Source organism: Oncorhynchus gorbuscha, linkage group LG02 (genome assembly GCF_021184085.1).
Source record: "Oncorhynchus gorbuscha isolate QuinsamMale2020 ecotype Even-year linkage group LG02, OgorEven_v1.0, whole genome shotgun sequence".
NCBI lineage: Eukaryota > Metazoa > Chordata > Actinopteri > Salmoniformes > Salmonidae > Oncorhynchus > Oncorhynchus gorbuscha.
This window is the reverse complement of record NC_060174.1, coordinates 71,571,055-71,594,209: the sequence shown is the minus strand read 5'-3', so window position 1 is coordinate 71,594,209 and position 23,155 is coordinate 71,571,055. Positions and strand designations below refer to the sequence as shown.

The 23,155-nt window shown below is 42.3% G+C and overlaps 1 protein-coding gene across 3 annotated transcripts; it reads right to left on the bottom strand.

Annotated features, from left to right (window-relative positions):
• Positions 1-192: 192 nt before the first annotated feature.
• LOC124008770 (zinc finger MYM-type protein 3-like) lies at positions 193-21,325 on the bottom strand. 3 transcript variants are annotated; one of them, XM_046320309.1, is made up of 25 exons: positions 21,222-21,325; positions 19,733-20,609; positions 14,739-14,809; positions 14,596-14,656; positions 14,095-14,479; positions 13,774-13,954; positions 12,787-12,999; positions 12,546-12,696; positions 12,338-12,450; positions 11,626-11,712; positions 11,331-11,481; positions 11,020-11,192; positions 8,951-9,125; positions 8,709-8,758; positions 8,360-8,516; positions 7,988-8,103; positions 6,944-7,115; positions 6,709-6,858; positions 6,465-6,565; positions 4,839-4,986; positions 4,525-4,664; positions 4,238-4,343; positions 3,882-4,139; positions 2,093-2,207; positions 193-889 (listed from the first exon to the last, which is right to left on the bottom strand). In XM_046320309.1, the coding sequence occupies exons 2-25, from the start codon at positions 20,598-20,600 to the stop codon at positions 703-705; spliced, it is 4,329 nt and encodes a 1,442-aa protein (XP_046176265.1). In that variant the 5' UTR covers positions 20,601-20,609; positions 21,222-21,325; the 3' UTR covers positions 193-702. The 3 variants fall into 3 exon arrangements, with proteins under 3 accessions (XP_046176265.1, XP_046176282.1, XP_046176274.1); XM_046320326.1 differs by having other exon boundaries at positions 6,968-7,115; XM_046320318.1 differs by lacking the exon at positions 21,222-21,325 and adding an exon at positions 20,769-20,865.
• Positions 21,326-23,155: the final 1,830 nt, after the last annotated feature.

Genomic DNA, 23,155 nt, shown 5'->3' with positions numbered 1-23,155 from the left:
TCCTATTAAGGTTCTGTACATACACTAATTGTACAAAACATTAGGAACACCTGTTCTTTCATTAAAATAGACTGACCAGGTGAAAGCTATGATCCCTTACAGATTTCACCTGTTAAATTCACTTCAATCAGTGAAGATGAAGGGGAGGAGACAGGTTAAAGAAGGATTTGTAAGCCTTGAGACATTCTGGTGGTGAATGGGCAAGACAAAAGATTGAAGTGCCTTTGAACAGGTTATTTTAGTAGGTGCCAGGCCAACCGGTTTGAGTGTGTCAAGAACTGCAACGCTGTTGGGTTTTTCACACTCAACAGTTTTCCTTGTGTACCATGAATGGTTCGCCAGCCAAAGACATTCAGCCAACTTGACACAACTGTGGGAAGCATTGGAGTCAACATGGGCCAGCTGTGGAACGCTTTCGACACCTTGTAGAGTCCATGCCCAGACAATTTGAGGCGGTTCTGGGGACAACGGTGGGGGAGGGGTGCAACTGAATATTAGGAAGTTGTTCCTAATGTTTTGTGCACTCAGTGTATAATGGTAATTCTATGGGGGAAATGCTCACTGACTTATTTGTGTAGGGGTGAATTAGAAAAAAAACATGGAACAAAAATGCATTGTAGTTATGGTTGTCATCCCTTGTGCTAGCGGCTTCCATGTCAGCAATGTACACTATATAAACTTGTTGTGCAATCAGTGCGGCTGTCAGTCCATGTCTTCCTGTGCTTGGTGCTCATCATAGACATCCTTGACAGCCAGGATCCTGTTGAGCATAATTCCCAGCCTGCCCTTGTCCATGGGGACATCAGAGTACCAGCGAGAACTCTCGGCCATACATGTGCCCTCCGGCTGCAGGTAGAATGCATTGCAGCTGCTCCGCACACCATCAGAGCTGTAAGAACACAAAGAGACACCATATGTGAATCTAAAAAATAAGAACTTGTGTTTTATTTATTCATTCCAAACAATGTTCCCTCTAACATTTTGGGGCACCGAGCAAATTTTAGGTCTTGTGAGCGGAAACTTGAATGTTGTGAAAATTTTGTGCAACTTCCTGCACGTTTACAGTGAACACTGAGGCAGCAGGTAGCCTAGTGGTTAGAGCGTTGGACTAGTAACCGGAAGGTTGCAAGATCGAATCCCCGAGCTTGACAAGGTAAAAATCTGTCGTTCTGCCCCTAGGCAGTCATTGAAAATAAGAATTTTTTCTTAACTGATTTTCCTAGTTAAATAAAGGTCAAATAAAAAGAGGCTGTACCACAGTGGTTATTTGATCATAATGTAGGCCTACTAACAAAACCCATATTTTCACATGGTAGAGTCCATGCCCAGGCTTTTGATTTCTACAATACAGTATATGTGGTGTTCAATGCAGTGCTCTGATTGCATGAGACAAAATAATATATTATGAAGGGCTTGACATTAATGATTTTTTACTTGGTCTGTAACACCATGGGCCAAATAGGTGACTAAACTGCATAGTATGAGGCAAGAAACCACTTTACAAAATACAATTCATTATTATTACCATACAGAGAATTAGACAATTGGCTTATTTGCATATTCAATCCGGTCTCAAAATAAAACACTGTCACTAATTATGACATAAGCTTTTTACCTGACTGACTATTCATAGACAGCTTGAAATATAGCCTAAGCCTACATGTTTTGTTATCTAGCACTGGGCTAATAACTCACTAACTTGCAAATAATATCAACAAATGCACACATACACAGCTCTGTGCTCTGATCTGAAAAGCGCATTCACTCCCGGGTGATAGAAAAAACACTCGTGGGCTAACCCGCAATATAATTTTACTCCTTTGCGCTCAGGCTCTGCCTACAACAAAATCAGACTCAATCTTGCAAAATTTGAATTTTTGGAGTTTGTTGCATATAATGTTGATTCAATAACAGTCTCATTTCTTCTGCACGTCAGTCCTGGAGGTGGTGCGTGGCCACCCGCAGCTTAGAGGGAACATCGGAGTCAATGAATCAAACAAATTCCAAATCTATGACAGCCAGGGACAGTCCAAGGCCTTTAACTGGCATTTTAAAACCTGCTTTGCATACCCGGACAGTCCACATTGCTTACCATTTGGAGAGGTAGAACTCAAAGAATTTGACGGGGCATCTGAGAGGGTTCATCCGGTTCTCTTGTTGCTCCAGCTCAGAAGGCTCATCTCGTTTCCTCTTTCCCAAGCCGACCTCTGTGTGTGTGTGTGTGAACAGAACAGAGTACAGGCTCACTTCACTGTCTGACCCCTGGGCCTTTAGTTTAACAATTGGCTTCAGTTACAGTTAGGACTATGTCAAACTGATGAAGAGGATGTCCGGACAGTTACGGGGATCAGTGTTGAGGTTTCTGATGAAAATAACTGTTTTTTTTTATAAAACCATGTCACTGTCATACTTATAAAAGGGTTAATAAAATGAATATTATTTTGCACTGGACAAGGTCTTTCCTACAAATACCAGGGTACTTTGATGTCTTGAATTTGCCTAAGGTCAGAAACACATGATTTATTCAACGTTGATGTATGGACTTTACTTTATTATGGGCTTTATTTATTGTGCAGCTGGAGACGTTAGAGACTTTCAGTCAGATTCTCTAGTATCATGTTACACAGCTACTTTAAGCTTCCTGGTTTTCCCTTGGCAAACAGTGTTCTAAGACACATACCACAGTGTTCTACCATCGTACACCTCCTATGCTGAGAGCAGCTCTTCAAAAGAACTCCATTCTGTGGTATAAATAGCTGTCAGACACACTGAAAATAGCAGTATGACTGAACCAACCGGGGGGGAAGAGACCAACATCCTTCTCCTACATCAACAGCTGCCTCACATATTTGTAATATTTAAGACAAGCACCCATAGAACACAACTGTCAACAGGTGACAGAATGTCACTAAAAGCTTTTTTAAATTAGTATTTTGTCCATCAGCATAAAACCGCAAAAGTAGTGCCAAATGGATCAATTTCAAACTGACCTACAAAGCCACTGAGGAATCTAGCTAGTGACACAGATATGCAGATAATGATGGTCGGGCCGAGTTCAAAATGAACCTGTTAAATCACATGATTATGTTTCAGTCAGAACATGCCAGTAAACATAAAAACACTGAGGAGAATAGAGGTGAGTCACAAGGCCAGAATTTCACAGACACTGCAGTGTTATCTTCCAGTCAGTCCAACTCATTAGCAGCATGTTATTTGATTGGTGGAAGCCAATGCAATACAGATGGTTTTAACAGTTCAGCTGTTTTTACTCATTTAGCTTCAGTGGAAGCTCTTTGGGGTCAGCAGCACTATGTTAAGGAGTGGTGGTCTCTCCCTATGGAAATTACCCATCATCTAAGTGCACTTTAAAAACACACTTTAGTAATAAGGATAATAACAACCTAGGTTCTAAGAGTTACTTTAAGACAAAATGTCATCCCATATCATTCCTCAGCAGATAAAAGCAAATGAGTCTACCACACATTGGTCAGGAATACATCCAAATGATATGTACAGCACATTGAGGATGTTTTGGAAAATAGCCAACATTCTTAACACTCAACTGGACCTCATAACTCTAAACTATACTTGTGTACTCAAAGATTACATTTGAGCTTGTTGCAGTTTGTGTAAAATGCCTCCATACCCTAGCCCTGGTCAGCCCCTTGGAATTCAGCTGAAAGGTGGCACAACTCAAGATAGGTGACCTGCTTCCCCCCAGATTGGGGTCACGGTCCAAAGGAACTCGATGTCTCAGCGGTAACTGGGAATGACAACTAGCCTATCTTTCAATGGGCTACGAAGCATACTGACACTTCTCATTCACTAGGCTTCTTAGACCAAAATAATACACAGAAACCACACTAATTGTAAACTCTCACCTTTGCTGGTTCTCTTGAGATGTGATTTGGGGTGGTAGCAGACACTAGATGACTTGACCATGCCATGTGGTGTAGACCTCCTCTTGGCCTGGCACGTGACTGTAGCGAAGGAGAGCTGGAGGTGCTGCTCCACGGTGGTCAGGCCAAAGGACTTGGTGTTGAAGAACATGAGGGTGTTGAGCAGGACGAAGGGTGAGTACACACCCAGCTGTTTACACTCCCACAGGTGCTCCTCCAGGACACGAGACACGAGACCACCTGCATCCCACACACACACAAATACATTACATACACCCCAAATACAACACATTCACAATGTGTGAATAAAATAAATAGAAATGTTATTATAAACCCACCGTTAGATGGCAGCCATTTGTTGACAATCTTATTCAGCTCCTGGGCAAAGGTGACATATAACTGGTCTGTGAATATATTCACCATCCGGTTGTTTTCGAGGAGATACTGGAAAATAGACAAGACAATTGCGAACAAATGTGTTGGTTGAACACAATGTATAAACAAAACTGACATAGCTAAATAAACAAATCACCTTTTCTAAAAAAATGTCATTACTTAAGATTTGAATAAGGGTATTTAGACAAGTTGCATAGATGAACTACCTGACTGAAACACTGGGACTGACCTGTTGAATACCAAGACATAGGTAAAATATGCTGTCAGGCTTGTAGCACGGTCCTCTGGGATGAACAATGTCTTGGACAAACTGTGACAGGCCATGGTTCAGTTCCTCAGGACTACTCAACAGAAGGTCTAATGGTTTCTCTGTATAGGAGAAACATTTAAAAAGGGTGCTATCGTCAGGATTACATTGAAACGTTACCGCCCATTTAATTCATAGGAGATCAGTCAAACTCATAGGAGAGCCATCAAAGAGCTATCTACCAGTTAAGAGATATCTATTAACTCAGCTTTCAGACTACAGCTGAAACATCTTACGTTTTCTGTCATCAGCGTCTGAGTGCTTGCTTTGGGACCATGCCCTCCAGGCTTTGACCCCAAGGGAGCTGTTCAAGCCAGCACCAAGAGGCTGACTGTCCAGGGGATCATGTAAGGTCATCTCTGGCATGGCCTGACGCTTGGGACCCTGTGGCACAAAGCCTATATTAGACATAGCACTGTTACGACCTGTTAAGGGATAATTACTATAGTTCTTTATATTTTCCTCAGAGTGCATCATTACATACATTCAGAGTTCAGTTTATTAGGTACACTCATTTAGTATCGGGTCGTACACCCCTTTGCCTCCATAACAGTCTGAATTCTTTGGGGCATGGAAACATTGATCAATTGGTATCAAGAGACCTAACGTGTGCCAGGAAAACATTCCTCATACCATTACACAACCAGCCTATACCGTTGAGTCCATGAGCCCCATCTTGCCTGGTACCATGCTGCTTTTGCCAAATCTGACTGCCATCAGCATGACACCAGAAAACGCGATTGGTCTGACCAGGCTGATCATGTGCCTACTGGAGCCGCCACTTCTTGTTTTTAGCTGATAGGAGTGGAACCCTGTGTGGTTGCAATAGCCCATCCATCTGTTGCAATAGCCCATCCATGACAAGGATTGATGAGTTGTGCGTTCTGAGATGCCGTTCTGCACACCACTGTTGTACTGCGACGTTATTTGCCTGTTTGTGGCCCACCTGTTAGCTTACACGATTCTAGCCATTCTCCTTCGACCGGTCTCATCAACAAGTTGTTTTCCCCACAGGACTGCCACTGACTGGATGTTTTTTGTTTGAAGCAAAATTCTCAGTAAACCCTAGACACTGTCGTGTGTGAAAAGCTCAGGAGGCCGGCCTTTTCTGACACTGGAACCTGCGCGCATGGCACCGACAATCATACCACGCAAAAGCCGATTTGGTCACCCGTTTTCAGTCAAACACTAACTGAATGCCTCAATGTCTGCTTTTTTTATTAAGCCATAGCCACGTGACTCACTATCTGTAGGAGCGAACCATTTTCGTGAACGGGGTGGTGTCCCTAATAAACAGTACCTAATCAATTCTTCAACATTTGCAACGATCATTTGGTGGTCTCTTAGACCACCAAAACCAGAGAAACTGTAAGTCAACATTTTTCAGTAAATATGTCAAATACTCTTAAATTTCTGAAGACACTGTCCATTGGTAAGCAGTCCATCTTGCAGGTTTGGTGACTGTTACATGAGCCGCGTGTTACATTGAGCCGCGTGTTTGGGATCATTCCTGCCTGCCGCTAGGGATAGATTTGCTTTTCAACAACCATTTCACCTTTGGGACCCTGTTGCACCTGTCTATGAATGTAGAACATGACCTCTGGTCTCCGGTAAGTCTGACACCAAGTCATTTGTCATGTTTGTGCCAGCTATTTTCAGATTTCCAGCATACCATGTGATTCCTGTGTCTCTCTCACATAAGTCGAGAGTCAACTCTTTTCTGACACTTTTCAAAGTTAGGTCCATAAAAGACTGCCAAAACTAAAGGTTTGTCAATTAGGGAGAGGATAATCAAAGTCCTGCCTATGGGACAGTCAAAGCAAACAGAATGCACTGCTGTTTTAGGCTGTGTTTAATTATACCTTCTGAACAACGGCGTTGGAGCTCTGCTCTGGTGAAGGAGCATGTGGCGGCATCCCACAGTCAAAGAGAAAATCAACATTGGGGTTCAGGTCCAGGGAAGCTACAGAGCACAAATTAAATGACAAAATATATATCTCAGACATCCCCGTTGTTGAGTGTGTGTGAGTGAAATTACAGTGAAAGTTTACACATCGCAGACTGCAAAACAAATGACTCCTTTCATATCATGAAGGTTTAACCTGCCTTTGGTGAGCTCATCTGCTGGGTCTTGACCTGGCTCAGTCAGTACATCATCCATATTGACAGCCATGGAGAGGATGTCATCTTGGGATGAAGACTCAAATAAGCTGTAGTCCCTCGGCAACGGGCCTGCTTTCTGATCACTGTCCAGATCTAAAGATAAACAATCATAAAGTTACAATTGTATATAGAACAGCAATAGAGAGTTGACTAAGAAGAGTAAGTGCAGGAGCATTACCAGACAGATCAGAGGAGTCCTTGCCTTTACTCTCCTCTGCTATCATGTCTGCCATGGCCAGAATGTCAGCCTCCAGTGGATCAGACGGGATCTGGAGTTTCAGCTCTTTTATATATTCCACAAGCTTATCGATATGATCCAGTGTGACAGGTAGGAACATGGGGACTGGGAGCTAAGAGAATAAGGAGCAAAACAATAAGCAGACAAATAGGGCAGTCACTCTAGAGAACTATACACTATTGCAGTATTGCTGAGCGATTAACAGAAATTGCATTTATTTTTTGGTTTTTAAACAACTAATTGGCCGACTCAATTAAATGATTAGAATTCCATTTAGTTATTTTTTGCGTGTGAGCTCTGATCACAGTTCCTCTAGAGAGAAATCAGATCCAAGCCCAAACTGTGCAATACCGTAGGGAGTTGTCGTTTCCAACAGGCCAATATTCTACATAGTTTAGCGCAGAAAACGTTGACCATAATCCATTACGCGCCTACTTGGCCTGTCTGTTTCTCTTTTGTGCCTGCTACATAAAAGAGAGAAGAATGGGCGCCCGAGAGCAGTTGCTTCATGAGGCATCTCAACGTGCACATACATTATGTAAGTGATTGATAGTTGGTATTCAGCAGTCATAAAAGTAATTTACTTTGAAGAAATACTTAAATAGTGATTGGCAGCAGCTCTACAGATGAGATTTTAAAAAATAAGGTCATCAAATAAAACAATTGTAATATACACAACTGAAATATATTAAAGTAATGTGAATAAATTGTTAATAAGTGATACTCAGTAATGGGAAGTCACTACCATCATGGGACTTAATTGTTTTTTTTAATTGTGTTACAGCACTCAACACACAATGCATAGTGAATTTCATGTTTTTAAAATGATAAATGATTGAAACCCATGATTATATGTTAATAATCAAACAGAAACTGAACCGACCTCAAAAATCGCTCAGCACTAGTCTGCAGGCATCCATATCGAACAAATTTGGGTGGATACTAAGACTTACTCCTGTCAAGACCTAGACAAAACCAACTCACCGGCAGAGGCAGGGCCATTGTTATGGGAGTGTATTGACAATACATATTCAAAGGCACAGGAACAAACACAGGCACAGGGACCGGCAACATCACAGGTGGAGACAGCAAGAAATCATCTGAAACAGACAGACACAGGAAAACCATGAAGTTGTGTTTTTGCCATTGCTAATGATCATCGTTGTAGGCCTGATTTAACAGAAAATGCTCTCATTTTATATTTTGTATAAATAATATAATATTATACTATATAATATTACACATTTACATTTAAGTCATTTAGCAGACGCTCTTATCCAGAGCGACTTACACTATACAGTAGAAGACTAAATCAGCGAGTCCCATAGAGAGACATGGGTTTACATGAACCATTACCTGTCTGGGAACTCTGGGACTTCATCTCAGGTTTACATGTGACACCGGTAGTAGTCATCATGGGTTTACACATGGAGGATTTGTTCCTTTGGGAGATAGGTGGAGTGACGGGAGGAGCAGGCTTGGCTACAGCCCTAGTCAGTACCCTTCCTGTGGCCTAAAATAACAGAAACATTAAAATATATATCAGAATTGGGATGGTCGCTCAGATTTGACTGAAATTAAGCCACATTTTTTTTTCAAGCACAATAAATGTGTGGTGGTAAAAGCCATGATTAAATGCATTTAGTTCTCTTTCGGTGGTATCCCCCCCCACCCTTTGGAGCATCGAGTCAAAAAGCACACTTACTTCACGTGTCTTTGTCGCAGCAGGAGGAGGCATAGAATCTGGGGAATTACCTGTAAGCCCAGTAAACATATAGAATTTTAATAGCCTATTACTGAGAGAGACGAACACAAGTTTACAATTTCACAAAGGCATTCACTGTAACACCAGACAATTACAAAGTGTGCTTATAAAAATCCTTCCCATGTATGGTTTGGGTTCATGAAAAATAGTGCGCGTGTGTGTATGTGCATGCGTTTGTGTACATGTAGCACTGTTGAGCAGGCTCTCAGGCCCCTGCTTGGTGTCTAGGTTGGGCTGGTTCTGTTGGCTGTAGAAGAGCAGGAGGCACGGCTCGTCACAGTAGTGTTTGATCTCTCCCCTCCAGTGGATAGTCTCCAGGAGCTGCCCCTGACGCTTGCATTCATGGCACTTTGCTTCCTAGGAGAACAGACACGGCTCAGAACACCCATACATACAGCACACACTGTAGCATGTTAAAAGAGGACACTGCTCACACAATTTGATCGCATATCATGCATATTCTTCTGATTCGTTTTTTTTTCTCCATGCATGAACATATACTGCCAGTTTGCATTCCGAAGCTACCATTCCTATATCAAGTCTAGAATACCACATACAGTGCCTTGCGAAAGTATTCGGCCCCCTTGAACTTTGCGACCTTTTGCCACATTTCAGGCTTCAAACAAAGATGTAAAACTGTAATTTTTTGTGAAGAATCAACAACAAGTGGGACACAATCATGAAGTGGAACAACATTTATTGGATATTTCAAACTTTTTTAACAAATCAAAAACTGAAAAATTGGGCGTGCAAAATGATTCAGCCCCTTTACTTTCAGTGCAGCAAACTCTCTCCCAGAAGTTCAGTGAGGATCTCTGAATGATCCAATGTTGACCTAAATTACTAATGATGATAAATACAATCCACCTGTGTGTAATCAAGTCTCCGTATAAATGGACCTGCACTGTGATAGACTCAGAGGTCCGTTAAAAGCGCAGAGAGCATCATGAAGAACAAGGAACACACCAGGCAGGTCCGAGATACTGTTGTGAAGAAGTTTAAAGCCGGATTTGGATACAAAAAGATTTCCCAAGCTTTAAACATCCCAAGGAGCACTGTGCAAGCGATACTATTGAAATGGAAGGAGTATCAGACCACTGCAAATCTACCAAGACCTGGCCGTCCCTCTAAACTTTCAGCTCATACAAGGAGAAGACTGATCAGAGATGCAGCCAAGAGGCCCATGATCACTCTGGATGAACTGCAGAGATCTACAGCTGAGGTGGGAGACTCTGTCCATAGGAAGAGTGGCAAGAAGAAAGCCATTTCTTAAAGATATCCATAAAAAGTGTTGTTTAAAGTTTGCCACAAGCCACCTGGGAGACACACCAAACATGTGGAAGAAGGTGCTCTGGTCAGATGAAACCAAAATTGAACCTTTTGGCAACAATGCAAAACGTTATGTTTGGCGTAAAAGCAACACAGCTCATCACCCTATCCCCACTGTCAAACATGGTGGTGGCAGCATCATGGTTTGGGCCTGCTGTTCTTCAGCAGGGACAGGGAAGATGGTTAAAATTGATGGGAAGAGGGATGGAGCCAAATACAGGACCATTCTGGAAGAAAACCTGATGGAGTCTGCAAAAGACCTGAGACTGGGACGGAGATTTGTCTTCCAACAAGACAATGATCCAAAACATAAAGCAAAATCTACAATGGAATGGTTCAAAAAGAAACATATCCAGGTGTTAGAATGGCCAAGTCAAAGTCCAGACCTGAATCCAATCGAGAATCTGTGGAAAGAACTGAAAACTGCTGTTCACAAATGACTCCATCCAACCTTACTGAGCTCGAGCTGTTTTGCAAGGAGGAATGGGGAAAAAATTCAGTCTCTCGATGTGCAAAACTGATAGAGACATACCCCAAGCGACTTACAGCTGTAATCGCAGCAAAAGGTGGCGCTACAAAGTATTAACTTAAGGGGGCTGAATAATTTTGCACGCCCAATTTTTCAGTTTTTGATTTGTTAAAAAAGTTTGAAATATCCAATAAATGTCATTCCACTTCATGATTGTGTCCCACTTGTTATTGATTCTTCACAAAAAAATACAGTTTTATATCTTTATGTTTGAAGCCTGAAATGTGGCAAAAGGTCGCAAAGTTCAAGGGGGCCGAATACTTTCACAAGGCACTGTACAAAATGTACTATGTACAGTGACAGAGTGAACTGAATGCAGCCCGTGTACAGTACAAGCAGGCATTTAAAACTTATCAGGGCCAGTTAGATGGCATTGTGATTGATTAGACATACTTTCAGGGACCACAGGAAGTATTTGCTTTTACAATCTTCGCTGCAGAAGTCCCACGTGTTGCCATCCTGTTCCTCTGTGACCGCCCGTGAGCAGGTCTGAGAACAGTATGTACAAGTTATACAGCACAGGCCCAGTTGTTTAGCAAAGTCTTGCTTGTATAGTAGTATGCAACCTTGGTAAAAAAATAAAATAAGAGACAAAACACTTATAAGCCTCTGTCTTGACACATAGGAAAGTGTTTCCATGTAAATCAACAATCTATTAAATCTAAAAATGCACACAGAAACGCATGCATTATCATTATCCTAACCGTCACTGCAGAACGCCTTCTCCACCCCAGAGAACTTCATCTTCTCATGCAGAGGTTTCTCTTGCTTGCAGTGCTCACACACAGAAACCACACCATTCAGGCGCTTGTAGTCCTCACAGCACTCCTTACAGCAAAACTGATATATTGAGTCCTGAAAGCAAATGAAATAGAATGGTGCATGTACTTTTTATTTGAGTAGTCTTGATAAAATAAGTTCTCACTAAACCAGCTGTAAGACACTTTTGCCACAATGTTGAGAATGTAAATTAATAAACACGTATGTACAAGGAATTACCTGCCAATCTAAGATTTCTGGTTTCCCATTGAACATGTTATGACAGGAGACACAGTTGAAGTAGATGGCTCCATTGGGACTGTTGTGCTGTGAAGAAGCAGTGAGCATATTTGTTAAATTGGGGAATAAACAAGAAAATGAGCAGCAACTCATTTTAGCCAAGGCAAACAAAACAACATCACAGGACTAGTATCAAAGACAGACTCAAGAATCGCTCAGAGGTTTCACAAGAACAAAACAAGCCCCAATTCATAGGTTTTTTAGGTAGAATAAAGGTGAAAGCTTTCAAAAGGTGACCCTCTCCACATGAAAGCGTTTTAAGATGAGCTTTTATTTTAATGGGCTCCAGAAGTGAGGAGGAGCGCCCCACTGCAGCCGCTTGGTGTGCATTTTAACAAGCATTTTTCTGTTTACAGGCACCTACGGCCAAGCCTGTACATCACACTGTAAATATTAGCCGTTCCTTTTTTAATCACTTTCAGAATCCTTCAGCAAAAATCTCCTTTGAATGATTTTTTTTATTTGAACAACTGAGGCATAAAAAAATGGACGTTTAAAACAAATCCACATAAAATAACAAAATGTTGTATAAGCATCTGGCAGACATGTTTTAATGCAAAAAAACATACTTGGAGAAGACATGACTAAACACTGGATGATGTATTTGTAGACTTATTTTGTCTCAACTATTTAGGGTATGGGGCTATCCTACCTGAAATGTGCTCCAACAGCTAGGGCTACAGAAGACATAAATGGTCTCATTTGCTTTACAGTAGTACGGTTCAGAGGGGCTTCTTTTGCAGAAACTGCAAGCGTCACTGGGAACTGGAAAAGAAGCAGATTAGTAATAATGAAGACTAATTCAGGCAGACATCACACCATTCAGATTATGTAAACAAGCCAAGGAGAGTAGACTGTACCTGTGTCCCCAGAAGTTTTCACTTTATGTGAAGCGATACAGCACAAAGAACAGAAGTGTTTGGTCATGCCATACTGATCCACCATAGACAGCATGTCAAAGATCTTACACAGAGTCCTACACCACTGGCATGAGAGCACCTTAGTGTTTTTCTGAAATCAAAAGACAATACAGCAGACATTGAGATGAACACCATATCATTTTCAGGTAGAAATATGCCTATAGTACATTCCTCCACCCACCATCTTATAGAGTCTGAGACAGGAGGAGTTACAGAACCTCCTCTGTTGGCCCTCATGCAGTAGGTACTCAGGCCGGGAGGTGAAGGTGTTGATGTAGGTACCACAGGTGTCACAGCAGCTGGTCTTCAGGCCCTTGGTGGCCCGGAAACGGTTGAAACAGGCATCACTGCACATGAGGTGAATCACATTGCCCATGGTTACCTCATGGTTGATCTGAGGCAGGAGAGGGAAATGTAGGACAGGCTCAGAGATCATTTTAATAAAATCTAACTTAAAATATCACTTCCCTTGGTGTTTACATCAGTCCACCCAAATCTTGTAGCTGGCTGTGATTTATTCTGGTGCATGCTCATAGCATACGAAGACCCACAGCAGCACAAATGACAGAATTCCCTCCTCTATAATCACAGCATGCGGCACCATCTAGTTAGAAATATACAAGTCAGTTTTTAAATTGTGAAAATATCAACACGAAGACAGTGAAATGTGTTTAGGCATTCTTTGTCACTTCTGGGAAAAGCCCATGGTTTGACAAATCAACATCAACACAGGTGGTCAACTTTAAAGAATGTATACCATAATCACATCATTGTGTGGTTTTGCAGCGCTTGGCATTAAAAAGTGCTTACTTATTTTGAATACATTTTATTGTACTAATTTTCAAATGACTAACAGATGGTGGGGGGAAACAAACCAGAATAGGTAAGGCTGGTGCCAGCTTTTCGATAAATTGTTGCAAGAGTAGAAGCTGCAGTCTTTAGAATAGCTTCAATAAAGTATGGTTCAATATAATGTACACACAAAAAAAAGCCTACTGCATTTTCAAATCAAAGGCATTGTGGAAGTGTAGTCATCCCATGTTAAATCATCATCCTATTGTCTACTGGAGTTCCCTCCTACTGAAACTCCCTGTCACTATTGTGTTCAACATGAAGCCAATCGGCTGGGAGCAGATCATTCAAAATGTTATGGTCAAAGCTTTGGTACCTCACGCATGTGGTTGCACACACTGCATCTTTGGCCAGGGGTACTTGGTTTGGGGGGCTGTTTCGGACCCTTCTCCAGCCGGGACTCATATAGGGAAAGACAAGTGTTGTTGCAGAATTCTTGGAAGGATTGCGACTGGCCAACCTGTGCAAGCATGGTGTCCTTACTATTCCCCATGTCCCTAAAAGATACATTTTGTTGAGATCAAAACAATGTACAAGGTTTACACTTACTTTACTGTGAAACTGGTTATGGATGCACTGTACTTACTGGAAAGAGAAGCTAAAAATACATTCATTGAATATCTATTGAGAAGCTTACCTTTTACAGAAAGCACAGGGCTTTTTCTTGGGGACTTTCTTGCCAAAGGAGTTAAGGCAGGTGGAGCTGCAGAAGAGCTGATGCTGACCCCTGCGCTGGTAGGCTGTCTGTCCGCTCTGCAGCATTCCACTGCAGTTGGCACAGAGGACTCTGGTAGGCTGGCGAGGGGGTGGCAGCCGGGGTGGAGGGGGTCCTCCAGACCTCTGGGTGTAGCCAGGGGTAGAGGCAGGGCAAGGCGGTTTGGGAGCAATGAGCCGGGGGGACAGGGTGTTGTGGCTCCTTTGGGAGGCCCTGGTGGAGCGTCGGAGGCCTGACCGTGCAGGGTCAAAGTCTGTGTCCCTCGGATCGTCAGCTGTATCGTCAGAGTCGCTGTCTGATAGCTGGTCTGCAGAAGGATACAATGCATTTAGGGCAGCATGATAATAATAAATAGACAAATAGTCATACATAATGAGTTACTGAGACTAAACATAAGCAGCTTGTGAAGTAGTGATGTTAAACCTCCATCAGACGTAATGTTTTTCCTCACTTCTCCACGACGAGGACGGCCTCTCTTCCTCCCCTACAATAAATCAGAGTAAATGAGGTTAATTCACTTACTTTTAAAGAAAATGTCTGCAATGAATGGGAAATAGTTTTTGTACCGTAGTATTTTGACCACTTTGAGAAACTTTTGGATCCTCAATGGCGACCTCAGTTTCAGTTTGGTCCTCAGCTGAAACAAACACAATCATCAGCAACTAAAGGCTGTTCATGACATACAGTGGGGCAAAAAAGTATTTAGTCAGCCACCAATTGTCCAAGTTCTCCCACTTAAAAAGACGAGGCCTGTAATTTTCATCATAGGTACACTTCAACTATGACAGACAAAATGAGGAAAGAAAATCCAGAAAATCACATTGTAGGATTTTTAATGAATTTATGGTGGAAAATAAGTATTTGGTCAACAACAAAAGTTTCTCAATACTTTGTTATATACCCTTTGTTGGCAGTGATCCTTGACCCCTATCCACCCTTGTCTGATCAACGCTCCACAACCAGCGCCTCATCGGCTTCCAGTGGTAGTTTTTTATTCAACGAGAGACTGGACGGACGGAAGGGCGGAGGAGGCCGCAGGCACGCGCATCGATGAGATGCACCCGACGGGGTAAGAAGAAACGACCATCAGAGACAGAGGAGACCGTTCACACGGTCCCAGAACCCAGGGGACTGAGTGTCTTTCATTTATCAAGCAAGATAGAGACCTGCCCATGTCTCTTTGCTTAATAAAGGGTTATCTTTTGTGCCTACAACACAGTGCAACAATTTTGATGTTAAGGTAGACATGTTTAAGTTTCAGAAACATCCGTTTTAGGGAATACTTTAGCTCCCCTAATTCTGACACTTCTATTGAACCAGTAGGTTGCTCTCCTGCACATACTCAGACTCCTTTTAGAAGCCAGAGTTATTTTATACCTCCAGCCAATCGCAATTACTCTATCGAGACATATTGCAGACTTGTGGAAAATGTTGGACTTCTCCTTAAGAATAAACAGGGATCCAAATATTTCCATAATTTACCCAAGAATGGAAAAACAAGCTTTGCTTGATTTACAATCTGAAACGTCAGTCCTTATTTGTCCCGCTGATAAGGGTGGGTCGGTTGTACTCATGGATAGGACAGCTTATGTACATGAGTGTCATAGACAGCTGCTTGACAACACCTTTTACAAGAAACTCAGAAGTGACCCCACTTCCCAATTTCAGAATACTATCTTGTCTGTCCCTAGATGGGTATTTAAGTTCTGGTCAGATAACACCCTAAAATTGCCACTTTCTATACTTTGCCGAAATTACACAAGAATGTTACACAACCTCCAGGGCGCCCTATTGTAGCTGGCATTGATGCAGTAACAGCCCCTATTGTAGCGGGCATTGATGCAGTAACGGCTCCTATTGTAGCGGGCATTGATGCAGTAACAGCCCCTATTGTAGCGGGCATTGATGCAGTAACGGCTCCTCTATCTACTTTTGTTGACTTTTTTATTAGACCACTGGCAGATCAGCTCCCCTCCGTTGTAAAGGACACCAGCAGTATGATCTCTATCATTGAATCTCTTGATCCTCTCCCTGAGAATACCTTGTTAGTTACTTTTGATGTTGAGTCATTACACACTAATATTCCACACGAGGGCGGTATTGAAGCTATGGAACATTTTCTTCTGCATCGTGACCCTAATGAACAACCTTCCAGTGCATGCATTGTAACTATTTCATGTTTCTAAATTATTTCTTTATTCAGACGAAAGGTACTATGGGATCCCCCATGGCTCATAACTATGCTAATTTGTATGTGGGTTACATGGAGAAACAGTCTATTTTCAATCCTCTCAAAAATGTTTTCTTGCCTCACATCATTATTTGGAAACGGTATATTGATGATACTTTTGTTCTATGGAGGGGTGATGCAAAACAGCTCCAGGCGTTCCGTGCTTTTCTTAACTCCTGTTCTGAGCATCTGAGATTTACTATGCAATCTGATACACGTCAAATCAGTTCTCTTGATCTTCTGATCTTGTGTGAAGATAATGTTCTATACACTGATCTTTACAGGAAGCCTACAATCGTAACAGTTTGTTGAGGGCTGATAGTTGTCACCCACTTCCCTTGACAAATAGTTTGCCCTACAGCCAATTCTGTCAAATCAAAAGAATATGCAAAAAAACATCCGATTTCGACAGAAATATGGCTGAGACGCAAAGAAAGTTCAAGGAGAGGGGCTACAAGAATGATCAGATTAATATTGCCATTGAGAAAATTCAAGACAAAACATGACCTTTTTCAAGGTCAGTCTCGCAAAAAGACACATTATGCGTTCTAACTACCCGCTATTCAAAGTGCTCTGAACAAATTAAGGGAATTGTTCACAAACATTGCACATGCTAAAATCCGATGATAGTCTCGGTAATGTGTTTTCGGACCTTCCCTTGGTCGTATTCTCGCGGGGCAGAAATCTCATAGACCAATTGGTAAACTCTGATTTACCACCCAAAGATATTCCTGAACAACATCTATTTGCGCCCCTACTGGATGGAAATTACAAATGTAATGGCTGTGCTCAATGCAGTGGCACTTATAAATGTAGATCCTTCAAACACCCACAAACAGGGAAATCGATCCTAATAAAAAGGTGTTATTACGTGCTCCACTAAGGCAGTTATTTATCTTATAACTTGTCCTTGTGGTAAAAATTATGTGGGTAAAACAAAGCGTGAATTAAAAGTATGTATCTCAGAGCATCGTAGCACCATTAGGTGTAAAAACTTTACTTATCCAGTTGCGGCCCACTTCTTGGAGGCAGGCCACTCGATTTCGTCTCTGCGTTATATTGGCATCGAACATGTCACCCTCCCTAGGAGAGGGGGTGACCTTGATAATTTATTGTTAAAACGAGAAGCTGCCTGGATCTTTAATTTAAAGACCCTTGTGCCATTCGGTCTCAACGTAGACTTTGATCTGAAGCCATTCTTGTGATTGTGACTTTGCCATTGTAATTGTTTGTAAACTTGTATAGTCAAATTAATCTATGATCGTATGCTATCCATTTGTTTGTATGCTGTTCTTTGTATGACATTTTAATATTTGATTATTAACCAATGATATTAGGCCACTCCTGGCCATGATTACAGACACCGGTGTCTTTTGACACTATATAAACGAGTCATCCCGCATTGTTTGTGATTATACCTTGATGAAGACAGCTTAGCTTGGCTGTCGAAACGTTGGCATTACATTTTTGCATCTGAGCTCCTAGAGTGTGCGGCTCTCTTTTATTTTCAAGTTTCTACTCCGCTAGCCAGCACCTCGTCTTAATAGGTGTGCGTTTCTTATTCTAGAATGACAGAGGTCAAACATTTTATGTAAGTCTTCACAAGGTTCACACACTTGCTGGTATTTTGGCCCATTCCTCCATGCAGATCTCTAGAGCAGTGATGTTTTGGGGCTGTTTCTGGGCAACACAGACTTTCAACTCCCTCCAAAGAATTTCTATTGGGGTGAGATCTGGAGACTGGCTAGGCCACTCCAGGACCTTGAAATGCTTCTTACGAAGCCACTCCTTCGTAGCCTGGGCGGTGTGTTTGGGATCATTGTCATGCTGAAAGACCCAGCCACGTATCATCTTCAATGGGGCGACAGGGTAGCCTAGTGGTTAGAGCGTTGGACGAGTAACCGGAAGGTTGCGAGTTCAAACCCCCAAGGTGACAAGGTACAAATCTGTCATTCTGCCCCTGAACAGGTAGTTAACCCACTGTTCCCAGGCCGTCATTGAAAATAAGAATGTGTTCTTAACTGACTTGCCTGGTTTAAAAAATAAAAAAATGCCCTTGCTGATGGAAGGAGGTTTTCACTCGAAATCTCACGATACATGGCCCCATTCATCCTTTCCTTTACACGGATCAGTCTTCCTGGTCCCTTTGCAGAAAAACAGCTCAAAGCATTATGTTTCCACCCCCATGCTTCACAGTAGGTATGGTGTTCTTTGGATGCAACTCAGCATTCTTTGTCCTCCAAACACGACGAGTGAAGTTTTTACCAACAAGTTCTATTTTGGTTTCATCTGACCATATGACATTCTCCCAATATTCTTCTGGATCATCCAAATGCTCTCTAGCAAACTTCAGACGGGCCTGGTCATGTACTAGCTTAAGCAGGGGGACACGTCTGGCACTGCAGGATTTGAGTCCCTGGCGGCGTAGTGTGTTGCTGATGGTAGGCTTTGTTACTTTGGTCCCAGCTCTCTGCAGGTCATTTACTAGGTCCCCCCGTGTGGTTCTGGGATTTTTGCTCACCGTTCTTGTGAGCAATTTGACCCCACAGGGTGAGATCTTGCGTGGAGCCCAAGATCGAGGGAGATTATCAGTGGTCTTGTATGTCTTCCATTTCCTAATAATTGCTCCCACAGTTGATTTCTTCAAACCAAGCTGCTTACCTATTGCAGATTCAGTCTTCCCAGCCTGGTACAGGTCTACAATTTTGTTTCTGGTGTCCTTTGACAGCTCTTTGATCTTGGCCATAGTGGAGTTTGGAGTGTGACTGTTTGAGGTTGTGGACAGATGTCTTTTATACTGATAACAAGTTCAAACAGGTGCCATTAATACAGGTAACAAGTGGAGGACAGAGAAGCCTCTTAAAGAAGAAATTACAGGTCTGTGAGAGCCAGAAATCTTGCTTGTTTGTAGGTGACCAAATACTTATTTTCCACCATAATTTGCAAATAAATTCATTTAAAAATCCTACAATGTGATTTTCTGGATTTTTTCTCTCTCATTTTGTCTGTCATAGTTGAAGTGTACCTATGATGATAATTACAGGCCTCATCTTTTTAAGTGGGAGAACTTGCACAATTGGTGGCTGACAATACTTTTTTGCCCCACTGTAGATATGCAAGCTGTATGTGAACTGTGATGGCTATTTAAAGAAGGGATTGCAAATTATTTCTCAAAAACATGTAATGTAACCTAAATTAAGTTTTACTTTATAATTTTCCAACTATTTCTGTGGCGCTGAGACTTCTGTGTGTCACATTGAGACAAGAGTTAATAAAGTACTAGGAAGGAGAAAGATCCTACAAACAAAAGTTTCTTACTAGTACACATACCTTCACCTGGTGTCAATGGCTGGGCCCAGGATGATAGTGGGGACATACTGCCCCTCACTGGTTGTTCTCTCTCATTATTTTTGTCTACTGTGCCTGTGTCTTCTACCTTTGGCACCAATCCAAAGAATGATAAGGCTTCCTCTTTGCCTGGACCATCCTCAGAGTGTGAACCCTCTACGCTGACTATAGAAGGCATATTTGGATCAACATCATCTTGAGAAGGTGCAGAGGGATCTTCTAGTACTATGTCCATTCGCTCCTCTCCAGTCCCTGGCAACAGTGTCCCAGTTAAAGTCTGAGTTCCCTCTGTGACCTCCAGCCTGTCTGTCCCTGGCTCAGCGCCCATTTCTGGCCAGGCTTCTGTGTGGCCCTGCCCGCTCCACTCATCCTGACTGAGGCCTGTAGCTGGGCCTGAAGGTTCGGGAAGGTCTGAGGGCCGGGAAGGTCTGAGGGGAAGGTCTGAGGGCCCGGGAAGGTCTGAGGGCCCGGGAAGGTCTGAGGGCCCGGGAACGACTGTGCGGCTGTAAAACTCCTCCACCTGGGCTTTGGACAGTTCCAATGAGTCTGGGTCCCCCAGGATGCTCAGGCTGTCCTGAGTTTTCTGCCTCTCTCTTTCAGATTGTGTGAGAAAGGTTGTCAGCTCATCAAGGTTCTGCTGCTGCTGCCCACTTTGTCCCACTGTTCCCTGTGAGCAGGTCACCTCCATATCAGTCTGTAGGTCTACATCAGTCTGAGCAGGCAGCAGGCCCATATTGGCGTGCCCAGAAAACATGTCCATATCAGTCTGTGTGGATAGAAGGTCTAGGTGCACATTCTCAGTGGCCATCTGAAAAGAGCCAGAGGTTTCTGGATGCCCTGTGGGTTCCATACTCTGCACCTACATAAAGAAAACAAAAACGCAATGGTTTGATTTCAGGTCTCAGATGTCATGTAAATCAAATGTGGTGGTCGCTGGATAAAATTACAGCCATAAGTAGTTTATTGTGGCTCCTCTATTCTAGACAATGAGGTCCCACCAGTGAATGCATCTACTTACCTAAGTACATTTGCTAACTAAAGTTCGCTACTAGCTAGTTCCACCCATATCAATGTTGCTGCCTTTTGGCGCGCCTCACCTGGCGACGTCTCCATTTCTGCAATTTATAATGCTAGTTAGCAAGCTGGCTATCTGGAAATCTATCTAGCTACATGTTAGCCCATTATTTGCTACACATAATGCATCTCAATACTAGCAATACGGTAGACATAGCTTGCTACTCGCAAGAGAGGCGTATGTTTATGACTCTGCAAAGAGACCGGTACTGGCTAAAGTTAGCCTATTTTAAGCTAGCTATCTGCTAACGTTACGAACCTAACGTTTCCTTACGCAATCTAGCCATCAAACTAATTCACTAGCTGGCTAATTACAATATAGTAACTTTATTACAAGATACTAATAATGATGATTAAACAAATAATTATAGACTTCAACAATATATAGTGAATTTACCTGAAAATATTAAATGTTACTGTAGCTAAAATGTTGCATACAAGCGCCACCAAACTGCAGTCTAGCGTGCGTGCCTTATTGGCTAGTTTCAAGCTACAACTTATTCTACTATGGCGGCCTGAAAACAAACGTTAGAGGTGCATGCCGCCACCTACTGTACTGGAGTGTGTGGTCAATCACAGGTCACAGCCTTTAGAATAAAATAAAACATACATTAAAATAAAATACATATTCCTGTACTACTAAGAAAAATAATAAAGAGCCCTACTAACTTCTAACAAACCCTCCCCCATCACCCAAATCCCTTCCACCCCCCCCCCCCGTCCAACCTCAATTATCCTTATCAATCTTTGTCTTTCTTCCACGTACTTACAATACAACATCACATGCTTTACCATTTCATTAACCATGCACTCCAGACACAAACCGTTTACATGCTTGCCAACCAGATCACAGGAGGTTGGTGGCACCTTAATTGGGGAGAACGGGCTCGTGGTAATGGCTGGAGCGGAATGGTATCAAATACATCCAACACATGGTTTCCATGTGTTTCATACCATTCCATTAGCTCCGTTCCAGACATTATTATGAGCCGTCCTCCCATCAGCAGCCTCCACTGGACCACAAGTTCAATGTACACTGAACAAAAATAGAAACTCCCATGTTTCATGAGCTGGAATAAAAGATCCCAGAAATTTCCAAACACAGAAAAGGTGTATTTCTCTGAAATGTTTTGCACAAATTTGTTTACATCCCTGTTAGTAAGCATTTCTCCTTTGCCAAAATAATCCATCCACCTGGCAGGTGTGGCATATCAAGAAGATGATTAAACAGCATGATCATTACAATATAATCATTGACAATCAAAGGACACTCTAAAATGTGCAGTTTTGTCACACAACAAAATGCCACAGGAGCATGCAGTCATTCCAAAGACTGACTGCAGGAATGTCCCCCAGAGCTGTCGCCAGAGAATTTTATGTTTATTTCTTTATTATAAACCGTCTCCAATGTTGTTTTAGAGAATTTGGCAGTACGTACAACCGGGGGATCGTCTGAGACCAGCCACCAGGACAGCTGATGAAACTGAGTAGTATTTCTGTCAGTAATAAAGCCCTTGTGTGGGGAAAAACTCATTCTGATTTGCTGGGCCTGGCCCCCTAGTGACATGGGCCTATGCCCTCCCAGGCCCACCAATGGCTGTGCCCCTGACCAGTCATGTAAAATCCATAAATTAGGGCCTAATGAATCTCTCAATTGACTGATTTCCTTATTTGAATGGTAAGTCATTAAAAACATTGAAATTGTTGCGTATATATTTTTGTTCAGTATACAATGGGCCAGTTCTTTTTGTGTCCCGGGTTGGTGGAGATTTCACTTAAGGACCAATGGAATGGTCTAAAATGTGCAAACTCTGCATAACGGGGGTACCGGGCCATGCATAACGAACTTGCCCACTGTTCCAGGCGCAACTTCTTAGTGATCCCTTCGCGCGCTAATCCAACAACACCCAGTGAAATAGCAGCACTCCAAATTCAAAAACAGAAATACTCATAATAATAATTCCTAAATCATACAAGTGTTATACACCGGTTTAAAGATGAACTTCTTGTTAATCCAGCCACAGTGTCAGATTTCAAAAAGGATTTATGGCGAAAGCAAACAATGCTATTATCTGAGGACAGCACCCCATCAAACATACACATGAAAATCATAATTCAACACGCCAGGCACGACACAAAAGTCAGAAATAACATAAAATTACCTTTGAAGATCTTCTTCTGTTGGCACACCAATATGTCCATTAAACATCACAAATGGTCCTTTTGTACGATTCATTCTGTCATTATATCCCCAAAATGTCCATTTATTTGGCGCGTTTGATTCTGAAAATACACCGGTTCCAACTTGCGCAACATGACTACAAAGTATCT